Source organism: Vulpes vulpes, chromosome 6, assembly GCF_048418805.1.
Source record: "Vulpes vulpes isolate BD-2025 chromosome 6, VulVul3, whole genome shotgun sequence".
In the NCBI taxonomy this organism is placed as follows: Eukaryota; Metazoa; Chordata; class Mammalia; order Carnivora; family Canidae; genus Vulpes; species Vulpes vulpes.
The window spans coordinates 26,834,019-26,859,587 of NC_132785.1; the positions used below are offsets into that span (position 1 = coordinate 26,834,019).

Here is a 25,569-nt window from a genome sequence, read left to right on the forward strand (position 1 = left end):
GCATTAGATTTTGAGTTCTTTATGCAAAATGTTTGTTGAATACATTTTAGTTGTCAAAATGAATGTGGAATGTGCCAGTTTTATTGTTCATAATGCCTTTTTTTTTTTTTTTTAGTTTTCTCTCTGTGCTATGGGAGATGTCAAAGAATCAGGAATGCAGATAACACCGGAAACTCCAGGAAGGGTCCCAGTTCTGAATCCTTTTGAAAGTCCCGGTGATTATTCTAATCTCCATGAACAAACTCTCTCCAGTCCTTCTGTTTTTAAATCAAGGAAATTACCAGTAAGCTATTCTTGACTAACATATACAAATTATCTTAACATGTAAACATCTTTCTTTACAACTTAAGGGAGAAATTTATTATGGAGCACGTATGTGGGGAATTTGCTTTCTTAATTGTAATGTTCACTGTAGTGACTGGGCTAATAATAAGTTAGGTAGATTTTTTTTTTTTGCCAACATTTGTCTTTTTTTTTCCTTTCAGTAGATAATGTCTAGGCTTCTTGCAACTGGATATAGCTAGATACTGTGGTTGATTATGTATTTACTAATAACACATTCAAAGAGAAGCTATGTCATCTAATTATTCTCCTTTATTGAGCAAACCTATTTGATTGCTGCTGTGTGTTAAAGTACGAAGCATAAAGAATAAGTCAGGGTCATTAAACACAAACTCTCAAGGAGCTTCTATTCTAATGCAGGGATCAGCAAACTTTTTCTCTCCAGGGCTAGACAGTAAATATTTCAGGCTTCACAGGTCATCTTGTTGCTGTTAAGACTAGTCAGCCTCTGCCTGGTATCACAAAAGCAGCCATAGGTAATATGTAAACTAACATGGCTGTGTTTCAATAAAGCTTTATTTATGAATGTTTGAATTTCATGTAATTTTCACATGTCATGAAATAATTTATTTTTCCATTCATTATTAGCTTGCAGATTGTATACAAAGAAGCCAACATCTACTCTAAAGGAAAAGAATAACTAATCCAGCAACTTCAAAACAATATATGTGCTGTTAGTGGTTAAGGTGGCTAAGGGTGCTATGGAAGGGAAAGTGCTCCTTTGGAGATTAGGAAAGGCTATTACTCTAGCTTATTTTTACTGTTACTTGCTACCGTGGCGTTCTTTTGAAGTATGATCTTTTAACCTAGTAAATTACCTAGAAAAACTGCAAAGTGCGTGGCTGTTTATGCTATATTTTCATGTCGGCTTAAACAAAGAGCAAGTTAAGTTGTACAGTTAGGCAGTTTATATTGAGTTAATCTGACCTCATGATTTTTGATTCAGCTGTATTCCATTTTAGTTACCTGTTTATAGAATAAATAATAGATTGGCTGCAACTTAATCCTCAAAGCCAGAATGTGTAGGATATTGGGTTTTTAAGCCTAATTTTGTCAAAAATGCATTCCAAATTACAGATTAGGATTTGGGCAAGTTTCTGGTTCAGTTGGATAGTTGAATGCAGAAGAGTAGCAATGATTACTTTTCCTAATTATTTTAAGGGTCAACTATTTTATGATCTTTTGCAGGCACTTCTGTAGTTAGGACTTCATTTCATTTCAATTCATTATTAGTGAAAGTAAAGACCTTTAATAACTCTGATAAGAGATTTTTACTTTTACTGGGGTATGTTGCATTGTTGATGAGTATTCTGGAATTTCTATACCTTTATTACTCTACTGTGATTTTTCCTATCATTACGCAATTTTAAAAATCGCCCAGATGGAAGATTCAGATATTTTAAAATACAGGCCAGTTGATTTAGTGTGATTTGATTATCATTTGCCATTTAATTTAGTGGTAAAGCCAAATTTTAAAATACAGCTTTAAAATACTTTTGCATTATAACCATTCACATTATTTTTGAAGCTGACATTTTGGTTAGCTTTTTGGTTAGCATTTTGATGAAGTATTTTAGTTTGCTTTTACTCATAAGTTCACTTTCTTTTGTTAAGACTCCAGGGAAATTTAGGTGGTCTATTGATCAACTAGCTGTAATAAATCCTGTAGAAATAGACCCAGAAGACATTCATCGTCAAGCTTTATACTTAAGTCATTCTCGGTAAGTTTTCCTTTTTTGTATCTGAGTATAATAACATATTATTAAGTGAAGAAAGATAGGAAATTCCAAAAGTTGAATATATTTATATGTAAAGATATCAGGGAGGAAAGATTCTGATACAGATTTATTGTACCTAAATGAAGAGTGAGTTCAAAGAAAGAACTATATCCAGAAAGAAGATTCCCTTGCTAACAGTTTTAAACCTGAGTAGGGATCTTCTGTGTTTTTTTGTTTTGTTTTTTTTTTTGCAAGACCATTTTGCAATTTGTACCTTTCTATATGATTGTGGCTTTTCCCATTGAGTTTTTGTATTGTTTGTGTTTTTTTTGTTTTGTTTTGTTTTGTTTTTTGTGGTATGGAGTAAAGCAAAATGCTCTTTCATTTTTGTTTGTGTTTGAGGAAGCCTAAAATCCCCTCACCAAATTCAAACACATTAAATGAAATGGTATCCATTTGCAACAGAGAGAGCTTTTCTAGATATTATCCAGCTTTGATATATGACCCTTAGGGATCTAAATTACATTGTATTGCAGTCAATCTGTTAATCAGAGCAGCCTTAACTTGTTGATATTTTATATAGGTTTCTAAGCACTGGTGTGTCTTGGACTGGTGTGCTGTGCTGCTTGATGATGTCCAACATAGAGACGACATGTACTTCTTTGGTGGAACACACCTAGCTTTTGATTACATATTACTGTAATCTGTAATTATAAATAACAGTGTTTGTTAATAGTTTTGGGGATTCTTGATGTCAGTTTTATAGTCTGATTTTTTAGATATTTGAAACAATTGAATACTGATGTAACCACCTTTTAATTTTCAGTCCCAAGGTACATGTGTTGTCTTTCCAGAATAATGGATAATTGTTTTCTCTTTAACTTTAGAATTCAGTCACAGAAAAACGTATATATGTTGCAATACTTTTGCAAATATTTGTCCTGGTTTTCTACCCCTTCCTCTCTTGCTTCGTAACTTGATGACCATTCACTCACAATTAATGTCCATCTAGAAGTGTTATAAAAAGGGACTAGAATGGAGAGAGAGCGTAAAAGAACTTTAACTTAAAAATAAATAGTATCTTTGAAGAGAAAGTGAAAGTTTCAGAATCTAAAAGCAAATGGGTGACATCAAATTAGACTGATTTTTTTTTTGTTTGTTTCACACAAACTATTTGCTTTATTATTTGCCTCTTGATATATTCAATCATGGACAAATGTTATCTTAGTTAAGAGGTATTTATTGAGCGCATTGAGGAATACTGAAGAAGTATAGACTATTATTTCTAATATGAACCAACAATACAGTTAACCAAAGTTGTGGCACAACATTTCTATACTTATTCATAAATGATGTATTCTCTAGGTAGATTTATGAAAAGAATCTTGGTGTATTTCAGTAGGTAGATTTGTAATACAAAAGAGAGGAAAAGAGTGGGAAAGACCGTAATTTTAATATAATTTACTAATGTAATTCAATAAATGTTTATGGCTTCTACAAAGGACGGTGAGTAGTCTCAAGAAAACATTGATTCATTCTTAGAAACAAGCAGTGGCTTCCAGTGCCTCTTCCTTTCTAATCTGAGTTCCCAGTTTCAGTGCTTCCCACCCTTTCATACTGCTACTCATAAAAAGTGATGACAATAAGGCAGATGGGTGTAAGCAAATGAGTCTGTCCATACAGAAGTTGAACAGTCCTGAAAAGGCCCTCCTCTACTCAGGATCCATTCAGGGTATCCGTGTAACCTAGATGCATCATGCCAGTGTTCTGTGATATAATGGTCAGGATACTCTGTCCTATATGACTTCTTAGAACCTTCCATGATCAGGTGGTAAATATTTGCCTAAACTGATTTTCACTGCTTCTAGCAATCCCCTAAATATTTCAGGTTCTTAGTCCGTCTGATGCAGCAGAAAATATTTCTGAATGAGGTAATACTAAATCAGAGCTTACTAAATATTATATGCTGTTACTATGCACTGTCATTTTGACCTGCTTTATGTGCATGATAAGATTAAGAGAACTGAGTTATTTGCCCCCCAAAATGGCTATTGTTCAAGCTGAGATATGTGGATTATCACTGTAGTCTATTTTCTCATCATTCTTTTACTTGAAAAATTCACTTGATTTTAATTTGTGAAACATATTCTTATATGAGGTTTGTTAAGCTACTAATATATATATATGAAAAATTTGGAGAGACATTCTTTTAAATTGTTGTAAAAAGAAGTGTTTACCAACTTATTAACAGAAATCAAATAGTCTTCCCTGGGACAGATTAAAGTGGTCCTCTAAGGCTAGCTGCTTAGTCCTTGGCAAGTCTATGCCTCATGCTGGAGACCCAACATTTTGTTAAATCTTGTAGCTGATAAACTTGTGTTGCTGTAATTGCATATTGTATCAAAATAAAAAAAATCATTTGGACAGAATTCTATATTGTCAATATTTTATTTCATAATTAATATTTTTGTTCCTTAATTCAGAACTATGATAGTTTCTTTTCTTCTATTTCAGAGTAAGAGTTGATTCTAAAATTATGGCTATGATAAACTTGCTATAATTGAAGAAAAAGAATTTGAACAATAGATTTCTGTGGAATGAAATGCCTCTTGTGATAGTTAAAGAACAAAGTTTATTCAAATTACTTTATGTTGTTAATAGTAATTTAAAAATTATATCAGTGTAAGCCCTTTAACAGAAAATACTATTCCATTCAAACTGAATGGAAAGGAGGGAGGTAAGCCTAACAGCACAATGCCAAATATCCAAATACTGTCATTTACTAAATGTGATAAGATACAGGTTGTTGTTTTTTTAATGAGCCTAACATTTGCCAGTTTTCAACAGAAGGAAATTATTTCTTTGAAAGCTTATTATTTTAAATGTTCAATCAGCTGAAGTAATGGCATGGTTATGTTTCTTCTTTATCTCTGTATAGAATAGATAAAGATGTGGAAGACAAAAGACAAAAAGCCATTGAAGAGGTAACTTAAAACTGTTACTGATCATAAAGCCAGTTAAGCATCAATTCTGCGTGCACGTCACCTCTTTTAGGATGACTTCCTTTAAATCTTTTACTATCCCAGAACCTACCAGCCTGGCCTGTCCCTAGCCGTGTCAAGTGCCCCTCTGTACTCCCGTAAGACCAGTGTTCTTCAGCCATTCCAGTGCCGGTCATAGTGCTGCTATTACAATATTGTAATGATTGGTTTAGTGCTTCTCTCCCCTTGACTAAATTCTTTTTTTGGCCAATATTGTACTTCACTTATCTTTTCATTCTCAGGGCCTATCAAACAGTTTGTCTTCCTTGTGCCTTCAGGATACTGATGAGCACAAACTTCTGTTTCAAGTTGGAGTTTGTATAGGGGAAGTTGAATATTTTCAGACCTTGAAAATCGAGATTGGCATTGGCAATAGTTTCATCTTTTGTTGTTGTTAATGCTTTGAGTTTTCAAGAAACAATATATTTCATGAAATAAAATACCTTTCTAAGACATAGAAGAAAGTATATTACACATGTAGGGGTTTTTTTTAGATAAAAATAATAAACCAGGTTTTTCATTTTTTGCTCATTTATTTGATGATCTCCTCCTAGAGTGCAAACCAGGGTTATCTATCTAGTTATTTCCCAGAAAGTCTTTATGTCATGACAATACCTGTTTTTCCTTTTTCCCTTGCCAGCCCTCTCTACCCACCCCTATTCCTTAGCTATCTTCAACTCTTCTGAATCCCAGAACACTTCAGCTATGGTGTGTGTATAGAAATTAAGTGATGCTGCGCCCATCCCCCCACTCTTATTTTTCTAGTGTTGATATTGGCCCCTTGTGTTTCAGATATAGCATATTTCTTCAAAAACTCTTGCATGTGCTTTCCTCCTCCCAAATATTATCTGCTTATTTATCTAGTAACTTCAGAATTTTCATTCTGATCTATCACTCGATTCCATCACAGTTGAATACTCTCAGACTGTTTCCCATTTCCCAACATTTTAGAAAATGTGCTTTCCCTTTAGAAGCCTCAATTTTAAAGGGAAATTCAGCAAAAAATTTAAGAAAATAAAATCAGAGTGAAAATTAGGGTCAGTGTATCAGAAACAAGTTAATGTATCAGAAACAAATATTTTCAAATGTATAAATATTAGAATAAATACATGCAGATAGTATAAACAAAGTTTAGGCTTCAAAGAAAAATTATGAAGTGAAAATAAAGAGCTTCTTGTTTCCCATCTTACTTCCTAAAAGTAACTATGTGACTTTTATACTTTTAGATTAATTTTATGTATATAATGCAAATGGCCTTTAACAAATAGTATTATCATTCTCATACTGTTTTGCATCTTTTTTTGCTTAATAATGTTCCTTAGTTTTGTTTTGTTTTTTTTTTTGTTTTTTTTTTTAGCACATACTGATTCTTAGTAATGGCATAGTATTCCTTTGTATTAATGTATCGTAACCTAACTGAGCCCCTACTAATACTTACTTACGTTGTATTTGATGTTTTTCTATTACAAATAATATTTCAGTGGACACACTTGTGCATATATCTTTGTGTGATTGCAACATACTTGGGAAGTCAGAGGCTTTGTGTTTTCAGTTTTGGTAAATTTTGCAATGTGGCTCTCCCAAAAGGTTACAGCAGTTTTTACTCCTGGTCATGTTATCATACCCACTGTTTTCTTCTATCTGCAATACTGATTATTATTCAGCTTCTTAATTTGTATTATTCTAATCACTTTAAAAATTTCATCTTGTTAATTTGGGTGTATAGGTCTTTAATTTTGAATGAACTAAATACATTGCTTCATTAGTTGGTGGGGGTGGGTCTTTCATATTTTTCTCCTGGAAATTGTACATATCATAATCTCTGCTCCCCTCGCCCCCCACCCCCGCTTTTTTTTACATCTTTCCTCATGTCAAAGAAATTGTTCTTTACCATATGTTTAGCAAAATATAAAGAAAATGTTTTGGGGGTACCTGGCTGGCTGGCTTAGTCGGTGGAGCTCAGGATCCTGATCTCAGAGTTAAGGAATTTGAGCCCCATATTGGGTGTAGAGATTATGTAAGGGGAAAAAAAAGAAAATGCTTTGAATTCCTTCCAAAACAGAGAGAGGGAAGGGAAAAAAAAAACACTGTATTAGACTTTATATCTGGAATGAAAAAAGTAAAAATATGTATCCAAATGCTCTTACCTCCATTTGAATATACTGGCCAGTGGTATACTGATAAATGTTTGACAGCTGGCCCTCTGAGGGAGGAGTATGATTTTTAGTGATTGCTGCTATCTGTAATGTGAATACTCCGACCATGACCAGTTTCAAGTTACTGATGTGACATTACCAAATGGTAAAAGAAGTGCAGTGGGAGTTCCACCATTCTGATTAATCTCAAGAGCATGGATACTGGTCAGTGTAAAACAATTAGCAAGTAGAGAGTTGGGGCTTTTGTGACCTTTATTTTTTATATACTTAATTGTAAGTTTACAAGTTTTTAATGTTGGTTTTAACAACTGATGCACAAAATTCCTGAAAATTTAATAATTAGATCTTGAGAGCCAGTATAAGCCAGTTCCAGCATACCATTCTAGGAGCTTACTTTTATATTTATTTGCATTTATTTCTCCCTTCTTCATATTCCCTTTTGTCATCTCCACCTTGCCCCCCTCCCCAATTGGGAGGAATTTAAAATATTTCTCTATGATTAATGCCCTTAGATTAATTTGCAAGTTTTAAATTTAAGTGGTGGAAATAGTAACATCTCTCTTTATATATATATGTTACATTTATTTTACCTTTGGTCATTTGTGCTTTTAAGTATTAAAATTTTCAAATGTAACTGTAAAGTCTTTCTGTATCACGTTTGATGATTATTTGAAAATAACATAGGTACTTATTTATATTTGGGGGAGGGAAATTATGCCTAATTGTATAACTTTAATTTTTCTAGTTTTTCACAAAAGATGTCATTGTACCCTCTCCTTGGACGGATCATGAAGGGAAACAGCTTTCAGAATATCATTCCAGTAAATGTGAGTGCATAAAAATCTTATGAATAAAAATTATAAAAATCATAGAATCATAAAGCTCAGTGAATGTAGAGCAATATACAGTGAAGTGTCAGCTTATTGCTTTGGTAAGGAGCTTGATATTAGATTTCTGGATACCTTTAAGGGTCATGCTTCCAAGTAATGAATGAATAACTCGAGAATAAAAGGTACAACAAAGAGAATGTATTCAGCGATACTGTAATAGCATTGTATGGTGACAGATGGTAGCTACACTTGTGAACAGAGCATAATCTATAGAGTTTTATAGAGTTGTCAAATCACTATGTTGTACATGTAAAACTAACGTAACATTGTGTGTCAGCAGCAAAAATGCTTAGAGGTTACAGTTTAAAATGTGACTAAAATATACTGAATTCTTTTTATGGCCATTTTATCTTGAATTTAACTTTTTCTTTATGACCATTATGAATATCCGTTATGATGGTTACAGAGGATCCATTGATGCCAAAATGGTTGATAATAAATCAAGAACTGAGCTGTTAGTGATTTCTGCCTAATTTTCAAGGTTAATATTTAAAATTAAACTCTTAAGTTGTTTTGTTTTTTTGCTAATTTGCCGATTTCTTATAAAGATAGAAGAAATATGGACACTTGACCTAGGGCAGTGTAATATAGATGATTATATGCAAAATTAATGAGGAAATTGAAGGACAAACCAGTAATCTTTCAAATATTTTTCTGCCTCCAGGAAATGGTTATATTTGCTCTCACTGTCCTTTGAGTTATGAGCAGTGTTTGAGTATTACTTGTATATATATATATGCTCATTTCAGTGAAATTGCCCATTCTTCTGTTTAACATACATTAATTATGCTCTCATTGTAAGAAAGACTATTTCATTCATTATCAAAAAAACACAATAATAGGTAAAATGAATTGAGCACTTTCCATGTGCTATACAGTGCTAAGTGCTTTCAGTAATTTTGTACAACAGCTCACTTGAGGTAGATACTATTATTGGCCTCATTTGATGAGAAAACCTAGTTTTAGAATGGTTAGAGCACTCATTCAGGATTACAAAGATGATAAAAGTGGTAGAACCTTGATTCACAACTAGATGTTCTATGTTGAATTCTGTATTCTCAGCCATTACAAACTGAAGGTAGGGTGCAGTAGTGGACAGAGACCTGAGCTGGAGACCCCCTGCTACTATAAACCTGTAGAAGCGATCCTGAGATCTTTAGACCTCAGCTTTTCATTTCTAAAATAAAGGAGTTAAACTACATAGTTGCCTGTTAATGTCCATCCCAGTGCTAAAATTTCTATCCAAGGTAGCATTTTCATAGACACTAGTTTTTTCCCCCTAACTCCTTTCATGTTGGATTTTTGAACAGATGACTCAACCTTTTATGTGGTCTTTATACTGGTTGGTCAGAGGCAAAAATGGTTTTGTTGATTCACACTGGCTTATACTGTTAACTTTTACTATTAATACTTGTGCAGCAAGGTGCTTCAATGAATATCCTCATGTGTTTTAATTTATGGACTTGAGTGAGAATTTCTTTGAAATATATACATAGGCTGAGAATTCCTAGCATATGAGCTGTGTGTTTACCTGTTTTGACTATGTAGTGCCCGCCTGCTCTCCAGAATGCGCAGTCTATACAACTACCAACTGATTCCTATGCCCCCACATCCCTGCCAACATTTGACATTATCCAGGTTTCAAATGTTTGCCTTTTGTTTTTTAAAATTTAATTTAAATTACACTTAATTTATTAACATATAGTGTGTTATTAGTTTCAGAGGTAGAGTTAATTCATCTGTTGTTTATAACACCCAGTGCTCATTACATCGTGTGCCCTCCTTAATGTCTATCACCCAGTTAACCCCATGTCCCCATCCTCCACCCCTCCACAAACCCTTGTTTGTTTCCTATGATTAAGAGTCTCTTCTGGTTTGTCTCCCTTTCTGATTTTGTCTTGTTTTATTTTTCCCTCCCTTCCCCTGTTTCTCTGTTTTGTTTCTTAAATTCCACATGAGTGAAATCCTATGATAATTATTTCTCTGATTGACTTATTTCACTTAGCATAATACCCTCTTGTTCCATCCACGCCATTGTACATAGCAAGATTTCATTCTTTTGGATAATATTCCATTGTGCATATATAACACATCTTTATCCATTCATCTGTCAGTGGACATCTGGGCTCTTTCTATAGTTTGGCTGCTTTGAACATTGCTGCTATAAACACTGGGGTGCAGGTGCCACTTCGGATCACTACATTTGTATCTTTGGGGTAAATACCTAGTAGTGTAATTGCTGGATCATAGGTTAGTTCTATTTTTAATTTTCTGAGGAACCCCCATACTGTTTTCCAGACTGGCTGCACTAGTTTGCATTCCCACCAGCAGTGTAAGAGGGTTTTGCTTTCTCCACTTCCTTGCCAACATCTTTTGTTTCCTGACTTGTTAATTTTAGCCATTCTGACTTTTGACTGGTGTGAGGTAGTATCTTACTGTGATTTTAATATGTATTTCCCTGATGCCAAGTGACGTTGAACATTTTTTCATGTGTCTATTGGCTTTTTGCATGTCTTCTTTGGAGAAATGTCTGTTCATGTCTTTTGCCCTCATATCTTCTTGACTGAATTATTTATTCTTTGTTGAGTTTTATAAGTTATTTATAATTTTGGACACTAGCCCTTTATCTGATAAAAAATGTTAGTCATTCCTAATGAGTTGTTTGACATTCTAAATGATTTTTGAAATTTTCATTTCTTCGTATACTAATGGTCTTTGAAATTTCCTTTCTTGCAAAATACTTATTTATAGTATATTGGTTATATTTATATTGGATTGCTCTTTTTTTTTCTTGTTAATTTCTAAGACACCTTGTGTAACAAGGTTATATTGGTTCTAAAGATTTCAAATTCCATTTCCCATTCTGTCATATTTATGCTGTTTTTGTTCTTGATGTCTTTGGTTGCAAAGAAATCTTATTTTGATGTAATCAAATACATCAGTTTTTTTTCTTATTTGATGGTGTTCTTAAAGCTTATTTAAGAAGTCCTCCTGGAGGAAACAACTGAGGAATCACTCACAAGAGTTGAAAAGCATGATAATGCTGCAGTTGGTGCTTTTCTGATCTAAGGAGGTCAGGGAATGCATGCTGGTGGAAGACAATTTAAGCTGAAACTTAATTAACCAGACTCAGCAACTAAGGGAGGAAAGTCAGAATAGCATGAGAAATACCTAAATATGAGGGAGAAGCTCGTTTTTTTTAAGGTGCTCAAATAGTGTTTAGTTGGAGGACAACTGTTCTAGAGACAGACAAGGTTTTGAAGGGCTTTCTATGACGCTGAGGTGTTTGGGCTCTAGCCTGAAGACCAAGGACATTATAGAGTTTTCTGCAGCGAAGTGCCTTGACTACATTTACTTTATAGGTCACACTGCTTACAGCAAAGAAAGCATTCAAATATAGAATTTTCTTGTGGTTTTTTTTTTTTTTTTTACTCATTCTGACAGTATTTATTAGGAGACTTTAATTCATTTACCCATCTACCCACCTATTCATTCATTTATTTAGTTTTGTTAGGTTATCAGTCTTCTGTAATGTTCTTTTAAGCTTTCTTGTTTTTTTTGTTGTTGTTGTTGTTTTTCTGGGGTTTTTTTGCTCCTTCCCTTTTCCTTTTATTTTGTTTATATTGGTCATTTTTGTCATTGTATGTTTGTTTTTTCACCTAACTTTCAAGTCACCGAAACTTAGTAGTCATTCATTTTTTTTTTTTAGTTGTCATTCATTTTCAATTTAAAAATATTTGCAGCCTGACTTTTGATTCCTGTTATGAAAAGAAACAAAATAGTTTTATCAAATTTTACGTTTTGTTGAAATTATCAGGCATTTTAATTCAGACAATTTATATAACCCATTTTGCCAAAACATTAAGCAACAGAGGATATGTTTGAGGACTTTGAGGTTGACTAACATGCATCCTCAATCTTTTAAAGTTGACATAATACAGAGTAACCATACTTTCCTCAAAAACTATTACTTGGTACCTCATCTGCTGTGGTAATCCTTCAAGTTTTATTTGTACTCCTTCAGAATTAAAAAACTAATAGAAACATGCCAAATTATTAGCTATACAGATTTTATTCTTAAAGTGTTGTAGAATAAAAGTTTTCACTTTGCTTACTTTTTTACTCTGGGAGAGGTCACTCTTGAAGGAAATTAAGAATATAAAATGTAAGATTTGACATTTAAAATGTTTTACAGGTATTAACATAACTAGTGACTCTCCAATTGGTAGAAAGCTGACCATCCATTCTGAGAAAAGCAACGGTGAGTGTGAATATAATTTGAAATGAAGAATGTTCCACATTAAGCTACATTTGATTTTAAATTGTGTTTGTGTGATAACACTTTACTCTGGAATTGAAATTGTTTAATTATGAACTATACGAGAGCTAATTTTAAAAACAATTAGAATAGATAAATACCACCATGTTTTAGAAATAACATTAGTATGTGTGTGTTTTCTTATTTGAAGTATGGGAGACGGTTTCTGGTTTTGGAAAACATTTTTCTGAAATTTTGTGAATAATGAGGAAATCTATCCCCAAATACAATTGACCCTTGAACAAGATGGGGCCTGTGTGTATGAACCCCTTATGCACTCAAAAATCCATATAGCTTTTGCTCCCACAATGTTCAACTGCTAATAGCCCATTGTTGACTGGGAGCCTTACTAATAAATAGTCAACATATAGTTCGTATGTCATTTGTAGTGTAATTTTACAATAAAGTAAGTCAAAAGAAAACGTTAAAAAAAGTCCTAAGGAAGAGAAACTACATTTATAGTACTTTACTGTATTTATTGAAAAACATGCACATTTAAGTAAACCTATGCAGTTTAAATCCGTGTTGTTCAGGAGTCAGCTGTAAACTGGCTTCTTTTCTCATTCCAGTGCCAGCAGTACAACCAGGAGTTAACTCTTTCCGTTCACAGGTTTATATCAGTGCTGGAAGGTGTGGGAAACTGCTTATAGAAAGGTGGCATGTTGTTTAATAGAATGCATAAATAATTCAGTTTGGCTGGAACATCATGGGGAGATGGTTGATTGGGAAGCACATGCTAAATTGCATGTAATATGCTTCCATTGATTTATCCATGTTTGTATTTATTTATCTGCTTGCTTCCAGCTGCTTGTCAGACATTGCTGTCTCTTCCTGTGGATTTTAATTTAGAAAATGTATTAGGTAAGTATTGTATTTGTTTAAACCTTTAATAACTTAAATAGAAGGTTTTGTTTTGATGGCTTTAAGTAAGTGGAAATAGGTGGCAATGTCTCTTTGTAAAGAAGTGGGGAAACAGTCTTGAAATTTCTCCTTTTTCTTTAATTTTGCTTTTTGTCCTAATGAATTTTGCTTTAGCCCTTTATCTGATAAAAAATGTTTGTCATTCCTAATGAGTTGTTTGACATTCTAAATGATTTTTAGACATAAACTATTCTTGGGCACATCATGTTGGTTTTACCTACACTAATAATAAAGTACTTGAAAAAGAAGGAGTAATTTCAGATTTCAAATGTCACATATGCAATTAAATTTTGCCCTCTTTATTGAACAAAATTCAAACATATAGTACATGCTGTTTTTTAAAAAATCATGTAACTGAAGCGCAATTGCTCTTGAAAATGACAAGCCTTGCCTTTTATTCTGTTAATATTAAATATAGGTGATTATTTTAGAGCTGATGAATTTTCAGATCAGTCTCCTGGAAACCTGAGTTCTTCATCCCTCAGAAGAAAGCTATTTTTAGATGGCAATGGAAGTATTTCTGACTCCTTACCTCCAGCTTCTCCCAGAAGTCCTTGCAGTGGTGCTCAAGCCTCACTTGAGGTTTTTTATTCGATAGATTTATCTCCTGTACGGTGTAGGAGTGCTGTGCAGACACCAAGTTCGGTAAGAAGCATACTGAACATGTACTATAGTTTGCTGTAGATGGACCACAATGCCCATTTTGTGCTCAAGGAATGGTTGTCTTTGGGTTTTATATTTTTGTGAGGATTAGACTAGTTCACATTTTGTCATTAGGAATATTTTGGTCAGACTTCATTTCTGTATTTAGAGGTATAGGGGATGACCAGATTAATCCTGAGTCTCAAGGAATTTCAATGTAAGTTATTTACTGAACTCTATGTAAGGTTTTCCATATATGACAATAGAATTGACATTCATGGAGTAATTTAAAGTTGTTCATTAACAGTTGCTAGTATGATATAGGATGGTTTGTTTAAACACTGCATTTATATTTTATTTTGACTAACATAATTCTATTTCAAAATTTTTCTAACAGTCTTCTTAATTGCTTTTGTCACAAGATGCCTTACCTTTTGGTGAATGACCAAGTTTATATGATCTACTTTGTAAACGTGTTTTGAAGATGAAGATAAATAGCATATGGTATAAGAAATAGAGAAAGAGAACCATGTAATTTTATTTATTTTTATCACAGGGGCAGTTTTCTTCCAGCCCTATTCAGGGCAGTGCAAAAAAATACAGCTTGGGAAGTATAACCAGCCCTTCACCTCTTTCTTCACCCACTTTCTCACCGATCGCATTTCAAATAGGAAAGACTCCACTCCCGGGTATGTTTCATAAGAAAATACCTAATTTCAATTTTTATGTTTACCAACATTTGTTATTAAAGAAGTTCTTTTTTAGGTTGTTCTTACTATAGAGCTCTGGGACGCCTGGGTGGCTCAGCAGTTGAGCGTCTGCCTTTGGCTCAGATTCCCAGGATTGAATCCCACATTGGGCTCCCTGTGAGCCAGGGAGCCTCCTTTGCCCTCTGCCTGTGTCTCTGCCTGTCTCTCTCTCTCTCTGTGTCTCTCATGAATAAATAAATAAAATCTTAAAAAAACAAAAACAAAAAAAACTATAGAGCGCTGACTACTAACCTTCTTAAATTTAAAAGCTGGCCTTTTTACAAAAGGAACAATACCTGGATTCTTGACAAAGTTCTATGCTAGTGTTAAACAGATCATCTGATTAGCAGTATTTATATCAAGGATTCCTATAAAGGAAATCAGAAAAAGATTAACCTTAGAGTTAAGTTGGTTTCTGTGTGCCTTCTGATCTGCAGGTTCAGACTTTGGTAATCTCATATTCGTATTTTGTAAAGATATATTTGTTTGAGTAAGACTTGTAAGGTAAATATAGTGTGTGGAAATTTACATTATTTCTCTTTGTAATGAGTTAATTTCTCTGAAAAAAAATATAGGTCCTTTTGAAAAAATTACAATAAAAAGCTATTCATAATAAATTGGAAAACCCAAAGCTATTTTTGTTAATCTTTATGTATGTTTATGTACTTTTGCATAAATGTGTATATTCTTTGTGTGGAGATAGACACACACACACTATGGTTCTGTGGTCTGCTTTTTTCCCAAGTATCAGAATATTTTTGTAGGTCATTCACATCATTTATTACTGTATGAAACAATGATTTTTGAATCATTGATCATGGATGTATTGTTTGTTTTCAACTACTGATGAACATTTAAATTTTTCTAATTTTTCTTTATCAAAAAACTATTTTTGTGTAAACATTGTGTTGTATGTATTTATATCTTCAGGTTAAATTCTCAGAGGTGGAATTATTTGGTCAAAAGGGGTGATTGTTTTTTTTTTTTAATATTTTTTTTACTTATTTATTCATGAGAGACAGAGAGAGAGAGAGGCAGAGACGCAGGCAGAGGGAGAAACAGGCTTCATGCAGGGAGCCCGATGTGGGATTCAGTCCTGGGTCTCCAGGATCAGGCCCTGGGCGGAAGGCAGGTGCTAAACCATTGAGCCACCTGGGCTGCCCTGATTTTTTTTAAGGAGCTTGATGAATTTTGTCAAATTTTCTTCATAAAAAGTTGTACCAATTGAATGTTCATCAATAGTATGTAAAAAAGTTTCTCCCATTTAGAAACACTGATATTACTGTTTCTTAACTTATGTTACAGAAATGTGTCTCTTACTGCTTTAATTTTTATATCTTTGATTGTGATGGTGTTGAACTCTTCCCGAATATTTATTGGCCCTTTACTTTGGGGAGGGATTCTTAGTTCATACTTAACTTTTTGTTAAACAAATGCTTATTGCTTTGTCCTCCATATTCTTTATTATTTGTGTGGCTGACCACTTCATATATATATTTGCCTTTGGGGGGATTGTTTATGGGCTTTTGCCCATTTTTTTAAACTTTTGTTTTTATTAAGCCAGCGAAGTTATAAAAATATTACACTTTAAAGCACTTTTATCATTTTATCATTGTTAAGCTCTTCATTATTGCAAACATCATTTTACAATTTTATGCTTGCTTTTTAACATTGCTGATAGTATTTTGCAGTGTTTTTACCTCCTTCATTTATCAGCTACAGCTATTAATTTGTAGCTCTTGGCTGATTTGTTCAATATCTTCTTTGTATATGAACACCAATAGTAGCAGTATGTTTACAAAGAAATAATTCTCAGGGATTATTTTGTTTAAATAAAAGGAAGTGCCAGAGGACTTCTTTTTTTTTTTTTTTTCAGAGGACTTCTTTTTGAAGACTCTTATATCCTACTTATTGAGACAAATTCATTTGTGCTTTGTTTTTAACACCAAAATTTCACTTCAATAAATAGAATCTTCTAGAAATCCAATTTTTCTGGCATTAAAGCATGATTACCATTTAGTAATGTCTTTTCCATTTGCATGTTTTTATGACGCAGTTTTTCCCTTTCTTTTAGAACAAAGGAAGTTTACTTTTCATTCTCCTGATAATTCGTCTGGAACAACAAATTCTAACGGAATTACTAATCCATGTATCAGAAGTCCTTATATAGATGGCTGCTCACCAATTAAGAACTGGTCTCCTATGAGACTTGAGATGTGTACGGGTGGTACTCCGTACCGGACCTCACTGATTCGGATACCTTTTGCTCTCGAGGCTCACAGTGAAGATGAAGAAGATCAGGTGAATCTTCCTCCTACAGATGCCTCGTCACCAGCCATGGACACTGGTGGACTACACCTGCAGCAGTTGAATAGTGACGCTTCTCCACATGGCACACATTTGGTAGTGACTGCCATGTCGATTACACAGAATCAGTCCAGCACTTCTGAGAAAGAATTAGCACTGTTGCAGGATGTTGAAAGTGAGAAGGAGAACAACACTGTGGATATGGTTGATCCTATAGAAATAGCAGATGAGAACACTTGGATTAAGGAGCCGGTTGATAATGGGAGTTTGCCCATGACTGATTTTGTGAGTGGGATTGCCTTCAGTATTGAAAACTCTCATATATGCATGTCACCTCTTGCAGAAAGCAGTGTCATTCCTTGTGAAAGCAGTAACATTCAGGTAAGATATTTTAATATTCTAGAGTCCTTTTCTCTCTTATTCTGTCTTTTTTTGAGATTATACTAAGAAAGAAGATGGGTTAAATGTGAGAGCTGTAGTATCATATAACTTTATATATAACATTTTTAAAAAACATTCATACATGGTGATACTAAGAGGATTAGTTTCTTTTAATTGGGACTGGTGGTGCATATTTAATATTTATATTAAGTGATACTTCAAATAAGGAGTAAGAAAAGATGAGAGCAGACAAGAAATCAAGCTGCTCTGTTTTTATAGAATGCTAGGGTCAGGCTCCTTCTAAGGATTCATCTCTCTCATGTGGACTGAGCACCAAAAAAATTCAGTTCCTGGTATAGTATTTGTCTTTTAAAATTTCAGTAGTTTTTGTTTTTCCTTTATATGATTTGGGGAGGAAAAAAACATAGAGTTTAGAGCAGTTTTATGTATATGCTTTTTTGTACTTTTAAAAAATGATTTATAAGCAACATTTTTCATGTAACCACACATTTCCAATTTTGCAGTATCTGACAGCAGAGAAACATAATCCATTTGACAAACTTTAGAGCCAGCATTTACTTTTAGAAGGGTATTTGTTCCATTACTTGCTATAGTTGGGGCTGAGAATTTTTAAACAACTTTAAAATAGGAAGGCAATTCTTACCTGCCATTTCAAAGTAACATCTAATAACACTTAAGTAGTTCTTACCGTTTTCCAGGCGTTATTCTGAGTACTTTACATGTGTTAATTTATTGACTCTTGTGAGATAGGTGAACTGTTATCTCCATGTTCCAGTTAGGGTAACTGAGGATCAGAGAGGTTAAGTAAATAAATTACCTCTATTGGTAGCGAGTAGTGGTGCCACGATTTGAATTCTGGCAGTATGGCTTTAGAGTTCAGATTCTTTAATCAGAGTTTGTAGTGACTCAGTGATAACTAAAATGTACACGGTGTTTCAATATGCCAGGTGCTTTTCCAACACTGTATGTAGTCATTCATTTTATTCTCCCACCACCGTATAATGTTTTAATGCTGTCAGTTTTGGAATGCTAAAATTTAAAACTCAGAGGGATTCTAAATGACCCCAAATAAATATAATCATCTGCTCATATTTTTATGTCTCTATTGTCTTTCCTGACTTCTCAGGATCATTGCTCAGAAAAAATACACTAGAATCACTTTTATATGTGTTAGCTTCTAAATTTGATTCCTAAGTGAAAAAGCACTTACAGGTTAGTTTAGCCTTCAAGGTATTGTTACTTCTTTTCTCTCCCTTTTCCTCACTGCCTCTTTTTTTTTTTTTTCCAGAGCATTTATAAGAAGAATCAAAATGCTTTCATTGAAATAAACTTTAATCATCCCATTGGAAACCTGTATCATTACTAAATTGTCATCCACTCTATACTTGAGTGCCTGCAGGGATATTCTAGTCCATTTTAGGGCTTCTCTTATCATTATAAGCCTCTTCCTTATATTGAGCTAAAATATGGTTCTGTCTGTGAGATCTACCAGTCAGTTTTAGTTTGACCCTTCGGGCCGTATCATAATGTTTAACTTTGGCAGAGCATTTTATTGTTTAAAAATGTCTTCAGACATTCTTATTTTCCTACCACAAAGGTAGCTTCTAAACATTTGTAGACAGCCATATTTTCCCAGGGCCCTTTTGACTTGCTTTATTGTAGACTGGTTGGCTTCCTGTGTGGTACATGCTGGCAACCTAGAAGATCCCTTCATCAGACTGGGGATTCCCTTCACCTCTCCTGTCTTCTGTCTCCCTTCAACCTCTCGTATGTTTTCTACATTCCATTCTTCTCTTTCCTAGTTTACCTCTCACTTTATTGGAACACATTTTCTGGTGGTGGCTTTGTGAAAGTTCATTTTATAGGTACTGTAGGTCTGATGTATCCTTCATTCTCTCACATGAGATTTTGGAAATAATTGTCCTTCAGACTTTGAAGGCATTGTTTCATTGATTCTATTCCATTCTTGCTGGTGAGAGATCTAAAACCATTTTAATACTTGATCTCTCTTTTATTTACCTACCCCTGGACATTCTTTGCCTTTTCTTTGTTTTCAGTGTTAAGAAATTTCAGTGATTCTTTGGTGTATCTTTTCATCCATAGTACTGGACACTCAGCAGAGCCTTACAATTTGTAAACTCATGTCCTTCATTCTTGGATCTTTTTTTGAATAATAGATTTTTCCTATCTTACACATTTCTTTCTGGAATTTCCTTTTAATTCTCCAATTTTTAAAAATCTTTCCAAGATATTTTTTATCTCTTTTTTTGTTCTAATTTTTGGAAGTTTCCCAGCTTTACACAATAACCCTTCTATTATTTTTTGTTTGCACATCTTTATAAGGTTTTGAGGGGCTTGAGAGGGTTGTTTTGTTTTTGCTTTTGGTATTAATTTAAAAATTTGTAGCATGGCTGGCAAAGTATCCAGTGGCCTGGCCTTTGCCTTATATTCATCAGCTTTGTTTTGTTTCCCTTCATTCTCTTTGTTTCAGTCACAATAGCTTTCCAGTTTTAAGTAACCATGTTCCTTCTTGTCAAAAGAGCCTTTCCATATACTACTTAGAATTCCTCTCTCTCCCACTTTACCTAGTTAACTATTAGTTTTTTAGCTCACAGCTTAATGATCATATCCTCAAAGGAGCCCTCCCTGATCACACTAGCCAAGCCAGATCTCATTATATCCTTTCATAATTCCACATACACTTTGCATTCTTTCCAATCAGACTGTTTATCGAGCAATCATGTATGTTTTGGTTTATCCCAGAGCATGTAATAGCTACTTGTTAAATATTTGTGAAATGAAAACAGAGTGAATGTATATGTAAGTTCAACCAGGACTGTATAGAGTGAGAACAGTGAGCCAATCAATGTTTGGAATCCTGATGAAACTTTGAGGGTTTGGTAAAGGAAGCAGAGCCCCCAAAGGAAACTGAGAAGGACCAGCCAGAGAGGAGAGAGGGAGGTGAGGAAAGCATAGTGTCATGGAACATCTTAAAGAAAGAATGGTTAGTTCTGTGAAAATAAGAGCAAGGGACATAGGGCTTGAAAAGTGGCTATTGAATTAAAAATGGAAGTAATTTGGTGAGTGAACAGCCTCAGGTGGAGTGGTGAAAAGTGAATGAAAGGAAGGTAAAGGAGGTGAAGTAGTGGAAAAACTGTGTAGATAACTCTTTGAAGAACTTTAATGGTGAACAGAAGGGTGATTGTAGCTAGAAAAGAATATTAAAGTTTAAGATCTTTCCAAAGTTTCTTTTTTAACTTTGTTTTTACTTTAGATGGGAGAAACTAGCATATTTAAATGGAGAGGAAGAAGAATAAAAAGAACAAAGAAAATTAGAAATTGGGCAGGACAATTATTAATAGGTATTGATTATATATCCTTTTCAAGTACCAGAACCCAGGGCAAGTGTTTTACAGTTAGAATCTAATCCTCTTGGTGCAATGAATATAATCTGTAAAATAGTGATGAGTTTTATACATGAAGGAACGGAGATGGGATAGAATCTAGAGCTCTGGTAGGAGGATTAGCTACAGGTAACCCTTCTACTTTCGTAGGGGGCCAGGGAATTGGGGCTAGGATGGACGTGGGTGCATATATTTGTAGCTGAGGGCTAGCATAGCTTTAAGGAGCTTGGATTTGGGAAAGCAAAATGGCGGATTTCAGTTTATTTCCTAGCTCAGTTAGTTTTATCAATTTCAGGAAGTGAGAGCTTTGAGCTTGTTCCCTCTTATTTAAAATGGGGACAATAAGAGGATTGTAGAATAATAGTTGAATCATGAGTTGAGTTCATGTGAGTATACTTAAAGTGCCTAGACACTCCCTTAGGTAATGGGCGACAAAGTCTTCTGTGACAGGTAGCAAGCAAAAGGGGCAGAGTATGATAAGGAAGATGAAGGCAGTGAGGGAGGGGCGAAAGTGCCTAGGCCTGATTGCAGGGAAAGCACTGTAAGCCACTCTGCTTGCCAGTTGCGAACCTGAATCTGGAATGTTTCTGAAATACCACATCTGGTTTATGTTGGAGAAAAGTATAGGAATGGTGTGTAGGCTGATTGGCAGTAGAAACATCATTTATAGGCAGCATAGTCCAACTGGAAGTCTACATTGCATTCAGAACTAAATTTGAATTAGTTCTGTCATTTATAGGCTGTGGATCTTAAGGCAAGGTCCATTTCACAGTGAGTAGGGCAGGACTTATTTTTTTTTTTAAGCACCTTATTCTTCTTAGCTATAAGATGCTGCTGATGCCTGGTTTTGGTTTTGTTGTTTTGGGGGGGGAGGGGTTTGTTTTGGTTTTTGTTTTGCTGATGCCTGCTTTGATGCCAGTGGGGAGTTAGAAGATGACGTATATTGTCTGGTTGGTCCATGGTGGGCATCACCATTAGTAGTGGTCTAGATGAGAGCCAGTGCAGTCAGCTGCCATCTTATGGGTCTGCCAATTGATTCTTCTCTTCCTAGGGAAAAGAATCTTCTCTTCCTGTGTCTGTCTTACTCTTTATGTATTAACTCTTCTCTTGAAATACTCAGTTATGCATTACTATTGAGTTGTATAAACCAGTTGTTTGGCACTGGTGATAAAAGGAAGAGTAATTGGCTGATTCTCTGGAAGCAATCGGATAATTAACAATTTTGATCAAATAGCTGTCAAATGGTAGTAGAGCCAGGTGTTTCCCTCTGGAATATAAAGGAAGATTCTTTTTTATGTGTCACAGGGTTTTGTTCAAATGGAACATGACTCCCAGTAGTTGAACACATAGGCATTCATCCTTGAAAACTAGAAATGTTTTTCTTAAGATTATGGTAGAATGCACTTTGTTGTGGTTTTTGTTTGTTTTGTTTTGTTTTCTAGAATGCACTTTGTGATGGAGACAAAAGTACAGTCTTTTCCTTCCCTCTGATCCTAATTTGCAGAAAGAGTTTCAAAGTGTAGGGTGAACCCCTCATGGGGTTTGGTGTTATTTGGTGCTCAGCACTGTAAGATTGATGCATTGTGTGTAGTGGACAGGGGCTTGGGAGACTCAGCTCTTCATTGCCTCATTCTGATGCTGTGAAAGTTGACCTTTCTTAGCTTCTTCATCTGTGAGGTTTATAGGGTTATTGTAAGGAGAAAGTAGGAATGGTACTATGTAGCGTGCCATATAGGCCGTGGGACTTTTTTAGGCATTCAGTAAATATTTATCATGTATGTAAAAAACTGAAGTTTCCAGAATCCTTTTTTCAACTTGGGGCTGCAACAGTACATTCTAGAATGCTACAATTCATTAAAATGAAAATTTGAACTAACATCTAGAGCCATTATGTATATGTAGTAGTATTATGAAGCTAAGATTTGTATTTCAATAATGGTGTATAATGTAACTGGCCTTTTAAAAAATGTGAATTATTTTGAATAGTCTTAAAGATAGCATGCCTTTTAGGTAAATCCTATTTAGAGATAAAACCAAGGTATTTGGAGACAAGCTTGGTAAAGCTAGAACTGGAAGGTGAAGTTGATTGTAATCCTCACTTTTATCTTCTGGGTGTGATCACAAACAGGAAAGCAAGATCATAGTGGCTAGTTCTCAGATTCTAAGGAAACTACAAGATGGATTTTACCAAAAGGAATGCTGCAGTACAGTGACAATTTTGGAGAACAACCAGTTCTATGTAGAACTACCTTTTGTTTCTATATTTTAAATTTCATTCAGTGTGGTCAGTATTAAATAATACATGTATTATTCACTTGTGAATGGTAGTATATAGTGATTCACTTAAGTATTTTATATTTATTATATAAATTGTATCTTATATTTTAGAAATACATTTTATACAATTATTTCTAACTTATTTAAACATACAAGTTCCTCAAATTTTATGGATAAGTAAATTAGTCTAGTCTGCAGTGTTATATCCTTGTTTTTCTCTTTTTCTTTTTCCCATCAGATGGACAGTGGCTATAATACACAGAATTGTGGAAGCAATATTATGGATACAGTTGGAGCAGATACTGATGCACAAACCTTAGAGGTTGAGAATAAATCTCAAGTTTTTAATACAAAGGTATGGAAAAAACAAGGAGACGACATGATATGGTTATAAGTTAGGTTTATAAGTATTTACTAAATGTGAATTTTTTCAGGGGCACCTAGCTGGCTCAGTTGGTGGAGCCTGTGACTTTTCATCTTGGGGTTGTGAGTTTGAGCCCTACCTTGGGTGTAAAGATTACTAAAATCTTAAAAATTATATAGATGTGACATTTAGTATTTTTCCACCCATTTTGCTTAAAATTTTGTTAGCATGTTTATGCCTGTTTTCAGTTCATCTAACAGCAGAAGGTAGTTTTTAAATCAAAACACTTCATTTTCCTAACTCTAGCTATGGGAGAGGTTATGAGAAGAGGTTGGAGAGGGAGAGCCAGTCCTACGTTGGAATTGGTAACTGAACTCCTTTCCTTAAAACAGGGAATAGAGAGATAAGACATTTTTTTGCCTCTAACATTGTTTCAAAGTTAGTAACATAAAGAAGAGTTTTGATTAGGAAAATGGTACAAGTGAGAGACTACACATCCAAATAACAGCTCTCAAAGGTGTAAGGGCTCTTTTCTTAAAATCCAGAAGCCTTTCAAGACTATGAATAACATAGACCTACTGAGTGTACTTTTGATTAGGGCATTATTGAACTGAGTGTACTTTTGATTAGGGCATTTATTGAACCTTTTAGATAGAATGATTATAACTATGTATGCATATTGAAAACCCATCATAATTTTAAACTAATCAGGAGAATCTTTGATTTTGATATGCCAATTTATTCATAAACACAGTAAACACCAGCAAGTGTACAAATGAACATAGCTCTCTCCAAGTGAATTTTAAGACAGAATATGGAGGCCACCTTAATTTCCCTTTCCTCCATTTTGGCGGGGAATTACAGCTGTTCATTTCAAAGCAAGCATTAGGGTCCAGGAAAGGGACTTTTTGATCAGAATATTGATTACAGAAAGCCCTATTTTCACTGTCCCATTAGAATTCATAAGGAAATTTGCATTCAGGTTTAAAACATAGTAGTTGTACCCTTGAATGGTCCTGTTCAAGCAGCAAATATTTTTCCCCCACAGGAAGAACATGTAACACAGAGGTGTTGAATGGAAACAGCCAATCCTCCTCGAGGCAGAAGCCCATACCTCTCCGAACCAAAGACCATCGCTCAGTGGCTCCTCACATATTTTTTACACACAGGATCAATAATATGATCGTGATTGGGAGAAAGTTGCTTCAACCAACATGCTTATTAGCTTGCTTTCCCCCCTTAATGTGAAAAATCAAGGGCTTAATTTAATGACATGGGAACAACAGAAAAGCTCCTGGAACTTTCAACTCATTGAAGTACAACTGTATTTTTCATTAATAAATATTTTTGTACTTACCTTGATTGATGTGTTTAACAATAAAAAGTTTGAGAGCAAGGACTTTGCTCCTGTCCCAGAGGGTCAGTGACCTGCTTATTAGTAAACCTTACCAACAGCACTGAATTTAGCAGTAGTCTTAAGAACATGTGAATATTAAGCATACTATTTTATGTAAAAATACATGAATATACAGATGAATTTACATATATAACCTTTGTGAAAAATCAATCTGAATTAGCTATAAAACAAACTTAAAGAGGTAGGAAGGAGATTTAAGCAGGTTTCCAGAATTTTTCATTCTTGATTTGTTCATTTCTGTGTAGAAATTCTTGGTTCCAATCATTACTGTTCACTACTTTTAAAAAATGTAAATGCTAAGCCCACTTCATAATATGGAATTTAAGAAACAAAACAGGATCATAGGGGAAGAGAGGGAGAAATAAGATGAAATCAGAGGGGGAGACAAACCATAAGAGACCCTTAATCATGGGAAACAAATTGAGGATCACTGGAGGGGAAGGTCTGTGGAAATGGGGTAACTGGGTGATGGGCATTAAGGAGGGCTGGGTATAAAGACTGATGAGTTGACCTCTACCTCTGAAACCAGTGATAAATATATATATATATATATATATATGTTAACTGAATTTAAATAAAATTAAAAAAAATAAATGTACCTACTAGAAAATTAGTACTAAC

At 34.3% G+C, this 25,569-nt stretch overlaps 1 protein-coding gene across 4 annotated transcripts in view; it reads left to right on the plus strand.

The window, feature by feature from the left end:
• BORA (BORA aurora kinase A activator) overlaps nt 1-24,888 on the plus strand; it is a 26,519-nt gene extending 1,631 nt beyond the window's left edge. For 2 of the 4 annotated variants that reach the window (XM_026017704.2, XM_072760690.1), the window contains exons 2-12: nt 116-283; nt 1,957-2,063; nt 4,999-5,044; nt 8,003-8,084; nt 12,343-12,408; nt 13,270-13,326; nt 13,805-14,031; nt 14,585-14,717; nt 16,852-17,465; nt 23,406-23,522; nt 24,580-24,888. In XM_026017704.2, coding sequence (XP_025873489.1) covers nt 116-283; nt 1,957-2,063; nt 4,999-5,044; nt 8,003-8,084; nt 12,343-12,408; nt 13,270-13,326; nt 13,805-14,031; nt 14,585-14,717; nt 16,852-17,465; nt 23,406-23,522; nt 24,580-24,606 — 1,644 coding nt within the window. In that variant the 3' untranslated portion in view covers nt 24,607-24,888. The remainder of the gene's footprint in view (nt 1-115; nt 284-1,956; nt 2,064-4,998; nt 5,045-8,002; nt 8,085-12,342; nt 12,409-13,269; nt 13,327-13,804; nt 14,032-14,584; nt 14,718-16,851; nt 17,466-23,405; nt 23,523-24,579) is intronic. The other 2 variants (XM_072760691.1, XM_072760692.1) reach the window with 1 other exon arrangement.
• Nucleotides 24,889-25,569: the final 681 nt, after the last annotated feature.